The sequence below is a fragment of the Leptonychotes weddellii genome, chromosome 14 (genome assembly GCF_054177405.1).
Source record: "Leptonychotes weddellii isolate Sample4059 chromosome 14, ASM5417740v2, whole genome shotgun sequence".
NCBI lineage: Eukaryota > Metazoa > Chordata > Mammalia > Carnivora > Phocidae > Leptonychotes > Leptonychotes weddellii.
Genome location: NC_138382.1, coordinates 47,464,286 through 47,475,461, shown reverse-complemented (window position 1 = coordinate 47,475,461; position 11,176 = coordinate 47,464,286). Strand labels below are relative to the sequence as shown.

General features: G+C 48.3%; 1 protein-coding gene across 4 annotated transcripts; it reads left to right on the top strand.

Moving 5' to 3' along the window:
* Window positions 1-3,075: 3,075 nt before the first annotated feature.
* On the top strand, window positions 3,076-11,026 carry SIGMAR1 (sigma non-opioid intracellular receptor 1). 4 transcript variants are annotated; one of them, XM_081803108.1, is made up of 5 exons: window positions 3,076-3,347; window positions 3,492-3,692; window positions 3,826-3,918; window positions 6,061-6,180; window positions 10,096-11,026. In XM_081803108.1, the coding sequence occupies exons 1-4, from the start codon at window positions 3,197-3,199 to the stop codon at window positions 6,177-6,179; spliced, it is 564 nt and encodes a 187-aa protein (XP_081659234.1). In that variant the 5' UTR covers window positions 3,076-3,196; the 3' UTR covers window position 6,180; window positions 10,096-11,026. The 4 variants fall into 4 exon arrangements, with proteins under 4 accessions (XP_081659234.1, XP_006734651.2, XP_030885337.2 ...); XM_031029477.2 differs by lacking the exons at window positions 6,061-6,180; window positions 10,096-11,026 and adding an exon at window positions 4,776-5,850 and having other exon boundaries at window positions 3,078-3,347; window positions 3,826-3,900; XM_006734586.3 differs by lacking the exons at window positions 6,061-6,180; window positions 10,096-11,026 and adding an exon at window positions 4,776-5,850 and having other exon boundaries at window positions 3,080-3,347.
* The last annotated feature ends 150 nt before the right edge of the window (window positions 11,027-11,176 follow it).

Sequence of the window (11,176 nt, the reverse complement as noted above, 5' to 3'; positions counted from 1 at the left end):
GTGATCTCTATAAGTTAACCATTTGTTTTTCCTTCCCTTAGCTTTAGGGCAGCCAACAGTGTCTGAGGAATGTCCTACACGTTCCCCTGGGGGGGGGGGGCTTGCAGGGTGTCAGCTTGTGCTTTGTCCTCAGCTTGTCTTCTGCTCCCTCATCAGTGCTAGCTAACTCCTCACGCCCTTCAGAAACATCTCTTCAGGAACATTTCCAAACCTCTCCTCTGTCTCCCAAGATCACTTTTTCGGGGAAAAGTACAATGACTGAGATGGGGCCTACCGAGCCTTCCCCTCCAAGATCTCTTCTACAACCTTGTTAAAAAGAAAACTATAGGCCCAAACTGGTGTCATATATGTCAAGTTTTCAAACCGGGGCTTAATGCCTAATCTGTGGTTTCAACTTCCCCAGAAATGTAGTCTGGTTAGTCAGGAATTTTCCGATTAGCACCAATGAGTCCCTTCCTGGGCCTTCTTCCCCAAAGGAAGAAGAGGGAATCTGCATAATAAGATCCCGTGCTTTCCCCCCTAAGGCAAAAGGAACTTGCCTGGGGCGCCTGGGTGGCTCAGTTGGTTAAGCGACTGCCTTCGGCTCAGGTCATGATCCTGGAGTCCCTGGATCGAGTCCGGCATCGGGCTCCCTGTTCAGCAAGGAGCCTGCTTCTCCCTCTAACCCTACCCCCTCTCATGTACTCTCTCTCTCTCATTCTCGCTCTCTCAAATAAATAAATAAATCTTTAAAAAAAAAAAAAAAGGAACTTGCCTGGATCAATCCTTTTCTAGTAACTTTCTTATCCCAGACTTCTTCTATAAAAACCTTCCACTTCGGGGGCACCTTAAGCGTCTGACTCTTGATTTTGGCTCAGGTCACAATCTCAGGGTCTTGAGATGGAGCCCCAAGTCAGCTCCACACTCAGCGAGGAGTCTGCTGGAGAGTCTCTCCCTCTTCCTCTGCCCCTCCCCCTCCCATGCGTGGGCACTCTAAATAAATAAATGAATCTTTAAAAAAATAAAAATAAAAACCTTTCATTTTGCATACCTCCTCCTTGGAGCTCCCCTCTACTCACTAGACGGTGTGCTGCCTGATTCATGAATTGTTTAATAAAGCCAATTAGATCTTCAAATTTACTTGGTTCAATTTTGTTTCTTAACATCTAGAGAATATGGCTGTGATCAATTTTTTTTAAGAAACAGTGTGTGCTAGAGAAGCCTTCTGAAAGACCAGGGGAACTGCAGACCTAGACAGTCCCAGAGAGTTCTGCCTAAACAGGGGCATAGAGGCCAGATTTTGGGGTTAGTCCCTGGTCCTCAGGGTTAAGAGAATGGTCAGCTCAGGACTGTCGCAGGAGCCAGAGCCAATACAAAAACGTTCCCTCCGTCATGCAGTCTCCTCTAGATAATCCCTTCTTTATCGTTCCTTTCTTGGCCAAGTTTCTCAAAAAATAGTCCATCTTCCCAGCCTCTACTCTTACCGGCACAATACACTGTAACGTGTCTAGTGGCCTGTATTAGGTTAAGTATCTTAGTTGCTGTAGCAAATGACACCCCACCCCCCAAACTCAGTGGCTTAGCAACACAGTCCATTGGGGGGGGGCGGGAAGCAGCATTCAGAATTCTCCATTACTTAATTCTCTGTAACTAAGATAATAGATGAGGGAAGAGTGAGAATGTAAAGAATTTCACAGGTTTTAGGAGCCAGACCTGCCTGGAAGTGGCATACATAATTTCTGGCTATACTTCATTGGCCAGAACACAATCATAAGGCCTCATCTAACTACAGAGTATACTGTGGAATGTAATCTGGCTGCCCAAGAGCAAAAGGAAATAGATTTGTGAATGTATAGCATCATCTCTGCTATATGCCCCTACTGAGAAACCTAATGACCATTTCCCATCATTTTATCGGAACTCTCAATTACATTTGACTGTGTTGACCCTTCATTCCATCACTATCATGTGTGATGCTATGCTCTTCCTGTTCTCTTCTCCTTTGTGTTTTATTTATATAGCAAACACATGTCACCATTTGTGAGTTACTAATTGCTGTATAAATATTAACTCATTTAATCTTCATCACAATGAAGGTATGTACTATGAGGTAGGTACTTTTATTCATCCCATTTCACAGATGAGAAAACTGAGTCACAGGGTTTAACTAACTTACCCAAGATCACACAACTAGTAGGTGGCAGGAGCCAGGCTTTTAATCCAGTCCAGCTCCAGAATTTCTTTCTTAATCCCTGCACTTTGCTGCCTCTTTTCTCCTTTGCTTCTCTTCCTTTATCATTTCCCTCCCCATAACCCTGTTGGCTTACAATGCCCTCCTCTCACATTTCGTGCTTCAAAGATTTTTTTTTTTTTTGAAGATTTTATTTATTTATTTGACAGAGACAGAGACAGCGAGAGCAGGAACACAAGCAGGGCAAGTGGGAGAGGGAGAAGCAAGCTTCCCGCTGAGCAGGGAGCCCGATGTGGGACTCAATTCCAGGACTCTGGGATCATAACCTGAGCCGAAGACAGCCGCTTAAGGACTGAGCCACCCAGGCGCCCAACATTTTGTGCTTCAAAACAAAGAATGAATCGTAGGCTCCAAAAAGACCCCATGTTGTCTCTTCACGGTGCCTTTGCTCTTGGAAGAGGCCTCATTTGCTAGAATGCCCTCCGCAGTTCCCTTAAACACGTTGCTCAGGCGTCACCGCCTCCAGAAAGCCTTCCGTAAAGTTCCTAGGCAGAAGCGCCTCCTCCCACTTTCTGTGCTAGCAAAGGAGACGATCACAAGTCCCGAAAGGTTGCTTCCGGGCTCGCCTGCTTCACCTGTGAGCCCAAGCGGGCCAGTCCATTCTGAGTGTCACGGCCACCTAGCCCCACCCACACTCACACCCGCACCCGCACGTGGTATGGCACTCGGAGAGACCCCGCCTGTAGGCCCTAAAGGGAAGAGCTTGGATGGCTTAGCCCCGCCCCCTCGTATCACGCGCGAGGCTCCGCCCCACCCCTTGGCGCTCCCCGCTCCCCGAGAGGAAATGGTTCAACCCGAGGGGCGGTGCCCGGGTGCCCGGACTGTTCTGATTGGTCAAGGCGAGCCGTACCACGGCTGTGGCGGGGGAACGGTAGTGGACTGCGCGCCGCAGGTTTGGAGGCAGTGGGAGTCACAGGTCCAGGCCCCGGGTTGTTCCTTCGCTTCTCTGCCAGGCCGCCCGCCGGGATGCAGTGGGCAGTGGGCCGGCGGTGGGTGTGGGCCGCGTTGCTCCTGGCTGTTGCAGCTGTGCTGGCCCAAGTGGTCTGGCTCTGGCTGGGCACGCAAAGCTTCGTCTTCCAGCACGAAGAGATCGCGCAGCTGGCCCGGCAGTATGCGGGTGAGCCGACGGATGACCGGGCGAGTGAATGGGTGAAGGGCAGGGACCTGGGGAGGCCCGAGCCGAGCTGGGAGTTTCAGAGGCGCCTTTCCTGAGTTCGGAGTGGTGATGGCTCTGATTATGTTGTTTTTCTGCCCCCGCCAGGGCTGGACCACGAGCTGGCCTTCTCTCGGCTGATCGTGGAACTACGGCGGCTGCACCCAGGCCACGTGTTGCCCGACGAGGAGCTGCAGTGGGTGTTCGTGAACGCGGGCGGCTGGATGGGCGCCATGTGCCTTCTGCACGCCTCACTGTCCGAGTACGTGCTGCTCTTCGGCACCGCCCTGGGCTCCCGCGGCCACTCGGGTCAGTGCTGGCGGCGGGCCGAACTGGGGGGCTGGGGCTCTACAAGGGCTTATGCCCTCCTTTCTGATGTTTGGCCAAGCCATGTATTGGCGCTGATACCCTGATACTCGGTGTCCATCTGATTGTCCCTCAGGGCGCTATTGGGCTGAGATCTCGGACACCATCATCTCTGGCACTTTCCACCAGTGGAGAGAGGGCACTACCAAAAGTGAGGTCTTCTACCCAGGTGGGTAGGGGGGCTCAGTCAGAGAGGTGGGTCGCTTCGTTCTGGGGTGCCCATAGTTGGAGGAGAGCCATAGCATGGAATGGAGGTCGTTGGGGGCTCTTCCCTGGTTCCCTTATCCCCGCAGATAAGCCACGGGTCGTTGATTGGAGCAGGTCCAAGGACCCCAGTTGCTTTCTACTGTCAAAAGGAAACAAAACATAACAGCTTCCTGTTAACCCTGTCTAATTTTTATCTACCAAGACACTGTTTTATTCATCCAACATTCCAGCAGTTGTTGGGGAGACAGTTGGGTAATCAGATAGGTTGTCCTATCCCCAAAGACAAGACAGACCATCGTCTTCCTTGTTTCTATGGTGAAACATTTTACATAAAAAGTAGAGCTTTGGACTTCCACATAAGTTTGAGGTTGAGTGTTACAGGCATGACAGGCATTATAATTGAACAGCTACATTTCTCAGAGAACCAAACAAGTCTTATTATCACCCCTCCCTATCTAACAGGCCCAGCCCAAGTTTAGCTAAATTTCTGCCTAATATGAGTGAGGCTTGGGAATGCAGACTTCCAGGACTCCCATACAGTGGCCCATGGCCAGGTGAGGTGGCCCTCCCTGGCTCCCCCCTCCCCCTCCCCCCCAAAGAGGATGTGAGCCAGGTGATGCCACAGAAGAAAACTTAGGAGTGGCTCCTTACTTGGCTCCTTACTCTTCCAGATGGGCGATGAGGCCAGTAAGGTAAGGCTTTTTCCTTTCCTGAAGCTCCTGCTCTGTTCCCTACCCCTAGATAACCCATGGGTTAGGGAGGTGGCAGCAATGGAAGGGCAGGGCTAGACTTCTTATGTGGCTGCTCCCTGTTCCCCAGGAGAGACCGTGGTGCATGGACCTGGTGAGGCAACAGCTGTGGAATGGGGGCCAAACACATGGATGGTGGAGTATGGCCGGGGTGTCATCCCATCTACCCTGGCCTTCGCGCTGGCTGACACAATCTTCAGCACCCAGGACTTCCTCACACTTTTCTATACCCTTCGCGCCTATGCCCGGGGCCTCAGGCTTGAGTTCACCACCTACCTCTTCGGCCAGGACCCCTGACCAGCCAGGCCTGAAGGAGGACCTGTGGATAGACAGGAGCGGGCAGGCCCGCATACATCCACTTTCTGGAGCCCACATGAAAAGACAGGGACATATTCACAACATGCAACTACTAAGTTCCTGGTGTACGAGCAGGGACATACATATTTATACAACCAAACATAGAGACTCATGGGAACATATGGGACATACATGCAGATAGAATCCCATGTGTACAGCAGCATCATGCATTCACACCCATCCAGAGAGGGAGCCCCACATACACCAAGGGAGCCAGTCACATTCAGACACACATACTACAGGCTTGACTCACTAACTCAGGCCTTTCCAGAGCTTCCCTCCACCAGTCAGGGCTCTGGAGTTAAGGATGGGTGTGGGTATTATCCTCTGTCTGGGCCTGACCCCTCGATCCAGCAGCAGTTGAGGGGGGAGGAAGATGAAGGGTTGCCTGTGGAGGCCCCCTTCATCTCCCTGTCCTCACCATATGCCTTACCCCCATTCTCTTCCCCTGCTATGCAAGTGCTCTCAAGGCCTGTCCCCCACCCGCTCAGCAACTTAGTCAACTGGGGAACCATAAGAATGGAGAATGCTGAGGTCAGGGTCCTATCCTGAAAGACCCCTGCCCCCAACCCCATTCATCCCTCAGGAGTATGGTGGGGAGGCTGGCCTCAGCTCAGGGCCCACTGCTGGGCAGGGGACCTAGAGGGGTTAGCCTAGGTCCAGGGAGCCATCCCTGGCCTACAGAAGGCCTTTTCTGCACACGTACACCCCCATCAAAGCTTTCAGACACTGCCTTTGATGCACTGTCTGTCCATCTGTCTCTGTTAATAAAGACCTTTTGAACAGTTTCATTTCTTCATGTGTCTGAACAGTAGGAAAACCTGCTAATGTGAAGAAATTTAAGGGCTGGGAGATGGTGTGTGTTGTGATCTTGCCTACTCTTGCCAGTGCCATTCTGGAAGTAGTCCTGGGAATCCGATCCTGGATGGCCACGGGGTGGCAGTATATACTCACTTTTGAGCTGAAGGAGGCACAATAATCATTTTGTCTGTTTCCAGGATATCGTGCCCACCCCTACCCAGAGAAGTTCTTCCTCTCCAGTTTTCCTTCTCCAGGACACCTGACTTGTAGGAGCCCCCAGGGGTGGAGAGCAGGGACACTACCTGGTGGTGTCTGAGGTAGGTGGGGTTGGCACTAGAATGAAGGAAAAGAGGTGCCTAAGGTGCACTCACTCCCAGGGACACTGCATTTGCCTTCTTAAATTTTGCACCCTGGCACCTCACTTGCCTCACCTTCCTCCTGGCCCTGTTCTGAGGTTGAGTAAGACCCAGGCCACTGTCACTTCTTAGGCTTCCTGGTGTATTAAGAACAGAACGAAATTGGTTATGAAAATATACAATTTATTTTTTAAGATTTTATTTCTTTGAGGGAGAGGGAAAAGCAGACTCCCTGCTGAGCAAGGAGCCCAACATGGGGCTTGATCCCAGGACGCTGAGATCATGACCTGAGCCCAAGGCAGACGCTTAACCAACTAAGCCACCCAGGCACACCAAAAATACACAATTTTTATATACAAACTCAACATTCTCTAAAGTTATTTATTTATTAGAAGAGCACAAGCAGGGAGAGAAGCAGGGTCCCCGCTGAGCAAGGAACCCAATGTGGAACTAGATCCCAGGACCCTGGGATTATGACCCAAGCTGAAGGCAGATGCCCAACTGACTGAGCCACCCAGGCATCCCCAAACTCAACATTCTAATGAACAACAACACAAAAGACTACATGTATAACCATTTGGAAACAACATCAAAAGTTTCAATTTGTGGCTCTGAGTGAATGTGAGGCCAGGCAAGATGGCCGTTCCGACATTTCACTACTACCACCATGTTGGCCATGACAGGTCCTGGCTGGGGCTTCTCCACTGGGTTGCAAAGCCAAGCCTCTAGGGATTTCTCCCACCCTGTAACCCAGCTCTGCTTCTAGGCTCAGAGACTACATCTATTAGGAATGCCCTAGCTCCCCTTGTCCTCTCTTAATTCCTCATAGGAGTAGGCTCCTGACTCCTCCCTATCTCAGTTGCTAGGTCCAATGGTTATGTCTTAACTTTCATTTGACACAGTTAATCACTCTTTTTTTTTTTTTTTTTAAAGATTTTATTTATTTATTTGACAGAGAGAGAGATAGTGAGAGAGGGAACACAAGCAGGGGGAGTGGGAGAGGGAGAAGCAGGCCTCCCGTGGAGCAGGGAGCCCGATGCGGGGCTCGATCCCAGCACCCTGGGATCATGACCTGAGCCGAAGGCAGGCGCTTAACGACTGAGCCACCCAGGCACCCCCAGTTAATCACTCTTAAAACACTCAGCTTCCAGTACACTACTCTTCCTAAACTGGCTCCTTCGCTCTATCTTTCTTATCTCCTTAACTCCTAAATTGGCTCCTTTGACTCCCCAAGACTTAATCCTCAAACTTCTCTATCTACACCTCTCCCAGGTGTTCTCAAGCATCTATGTCTTTTTTTTTTTACAGTTTCATCAAAATATAATTGACATAACATTCTGTTAGTGTAAGGTGTGCAATATAATGATTCACGCCCATATGTATGGTGGAATGATAACTACAGTAAGTTAACATCCGTCACCTCACATAGTTACAAGTTCTTTTTTTCTTGAGGTGAGAACTTTAAGTATCTACTCTCAGTAACTTTCCAATTCTATATATAGTATTTAATACACTAATGTACTATTAAATAATGTATTAGAGCTCTAAGCTCCACATTATCTCCGCAGGACTTATTTATCTTATAACTGGAAGTTTGTGCCTTTTGACCACCTTTCCTCATTTCTCCACTACCCCCCCACCCTGCCCCCATGCCCACCCACCCCCTGCTCCTGGCAGCTATCAATCTGTTCTCTGTTTCTGAGTTTGGATTTTTGTAGAGTTCACATAGAAGTGAGAATGTACGGTATTTGTCTTCATCTGACTTACTTCACTTAGCATAATGCCTGCAAGGCTGAATGGATAAAGAAAATGGTATATATGTATGAACGTCCATATATACATACAATGGAATATTATTCAGCCATAAAAAGGAAACCCTGCCATTTATAACAACATGGATGGATCTTAAGGACCGTCTATGTCTTGACTCCTATTTTTTTTTTTTTGTCTTAACCTAAACTTCTGAGCTCTAGGTTCAGATATCTGACTGCCTCCATCTCTACTTGATTGTCTCATTGCATCTCAAACTTAAAATGGCAGCGCAGGGGCGCCCGGGTAGTTCAGTCAGTTAAGCATCTGCTTTTGGCTCAGGTCATGATCTCAGGGTCCTGGGACTGAGCCCCTCATTGGGCTCCCTGCTCAGTGGGGAGTCTGCTTCTCCCACTCCCTCTGCCTGCCGCTCTGCCTACTTGTGCTCTCTCTCTCAAAAAAATAAAAGTTTAAAAAATAAAACAAAATAAAATGGCAGCGCAAACTGATTTCTCTCCCAACCCAGCACCTCTTACAGTCTTAACTGTCTGTCTGAGTTCAGGGTACCTACATTTACCCAGCTGCCAAGAACCTTGGAGTCATCTTGGATACCTATTTTTTTTAAAGATTTTATTTTTGGATGCCTAGGTGGCTCAGTTGGTTAAGCGTCTGCCTTTGGCTCAGGTCATGATCCCAGGGTCCTGGGATTGATTCCCACACAGAGCAAGGAGCCTGCTTCTACCTCTGCCTGCCTCTCCCACCGCACTTGTGCTCTCTCTCTCTCTGACAAATAAATAAAATCTAAAAAAAAAAAAAAAAGATTTTACTTTTAGGGGCACCTGGATGGCTCAGTGGGTTGAGTGGCTGGCCCTTGGTTTCGGCTTGGGTGGTGATATCAGGGTTGTTGGATCAAGCCCCATGCCAGACTCTGCCCAGCACAGAGTCTGCTTGTCCCTCTCCCTCTGCTCTTCCCCATACTCGTGCGCGCCTTCTCTCTCTAATGAATAAATGAATAAAATCTTTCAAAAAAAAAAGATTCTATTTTTATGTAATCTCTACACACAACGTGGGGCTTGAACTCACAACGCCAAGATGACGAGTCACATACTGTACTGATTGAGCCAGCCAGGCACCCCATCTTGGATACCTTTCATTCTCACATCTGATATCGAAGCCATCAACAGATCCTGTCAGTTTTATCTTTAAAACATATCGAGAATCTCCCCACATCTTGCCACTTTCACTGTTACTACCTGGTCCAAGCCATCTTGGACCTGGAGTATTCTTGCCTGGATTACTGCAACAGACTCTTAATTAATCCTCATGTTTGTATCCTGTGTGGACGATTCTCCACACAATAACCACAGTCAGACTTCTACTCTCTGCTCAGACATTTCTTTGTTTTTTTCTTCTGCTCAGACATTTCTAATGGCTTCCATCTCATTTACTCCTTTCACTGCCTCCAGGACCTACTCCAAGGCCCATGTTAGCTATGACCAAATGTCTGACCGTTTACCCTGGCTACCTTACTTTAGCACAGTGGCTTACTTGCTTTCCTCTGACACACCAAGCAAACTTCCACCGCAGGATATTTGTACCTGCTATTCTAGCTGCAGTGCTCTTCCCTAGATATGCCTATGGCTCTCTTCCTCCACTCTTTCAATACTTGGTTCTTCCCTTAACATTTTCAAGGGTGTTTGTTTGTTTGTTTTAATTTATCATTTATTTATTTAAGTAGGCCCCACACTCAACATGGGGATCAAACTCACAATCCTGAGATCATGAGTTGCATGCTCTGGGGTGCCTAGGTGGTTCAGTCGGTTAAGCTTCCGACTCTTTATTTTGGCTTGGGCCATGATCTCATGGTCATGAGATTGAGCCCTGTATTGGGCCCTATGCTCAGCGGGGAGTCAGCTTGAGAATCTCTGTCTCTCTCTGTCCCTCCCCCTGTTCACTCACTCTCTCTAAAATAAATAAAATAAATCTTAAAAAAAAAAAAAAGAGTCACATGCTCTGCCAACTGAGCCAGCCAGGCACCGTCCCCTTCCCTGTTCTGTGGTGGTTTTATTTTACTTTATTTTATTTTATCTTATTATTTATTTATTAAAGATTTTACTTATTTGACAGAGAAAGAGCACAGCAGGGGGAGCAGCAGGCTCGCCAAGCAGGGAGCCCGATGTAGGACTGGATTCCAGGACCCTGGGATCATGACCTGAGCCGAAGGCAGACACTCAACAACTGAGCCACCCAGGCGCCCCTATTTTATTTTATTTTTTTAAGATTTCTTTTTTTTTTTTTTTAAGATTTTATTTATTTATTCATGAGAGAGAGAGGCAGAGCGAGAAGCAGGCTCCCAAGGAGCAGGGACCCCGATGCGGGACTCGATCCCAGGACCCTGAGATCATGACCTGAGCCAAAGGCAGACGCTTAACCATCTGAGCCACCCAGGCGCCCTATTTTTTTAAGATTTCTTATTTATTCATTTGAAAGAGCAAGCAGGGGGAGAAGCAGACTTCCCGCTGAGCTGGGAGCCCAATGCAGGGCAGATGCTTAACCATCTGAGCCACCCAGGCACCCCTCTGTGGTGGTTTTAAAATGCCTCCATAAAATTTTTGATACTCCTCCCTTTAAGAGGTGAAGACTAATTCCCTTCCTCTTGAATATGGGCTGGACTTAGTTATGTAATTTTAACAAATACATGGCAGAAGTGACCGTGTGATTTCCAAGACTAGACCGTAAAAAGCATTGCTGCCTCTTTAGTCTCTCTTGGGTCACTCTGGGGGAAACCAGCTGCCATGTTGGGAAGACACTCAGGCACAGGTCCTATCCTATGGAGAGGTCCACCTGGGGAGAACAGCTTCCTACCAACAGCCATGTGAGTGAGCCATCCTGGAAGTGGGGATCCTCCAATCCCAGTCAAGCCTTCATGTAGCTGTAGCTACAGCCAACATTTTTACTACAACCTCATGAGAAGTGGTGAGCCAGAACCACCCAGCCATGCCACTCTCGAATTCCTGATCCACAGAATTGTGAGAAAATAAATGTTGTTTTAAGCTTGCTAAGTGTAAGTGTAATTTGTTACAAAGTAATAGGTAACATGTATCCTTCCCTTTCTATTCCCCTCAACCCAGTTTTGTTTTTCCCCATTTTAATTATTGCCTTCTGATATACTATGTATTTCCCCCACTGGAATTATACCATTATAATA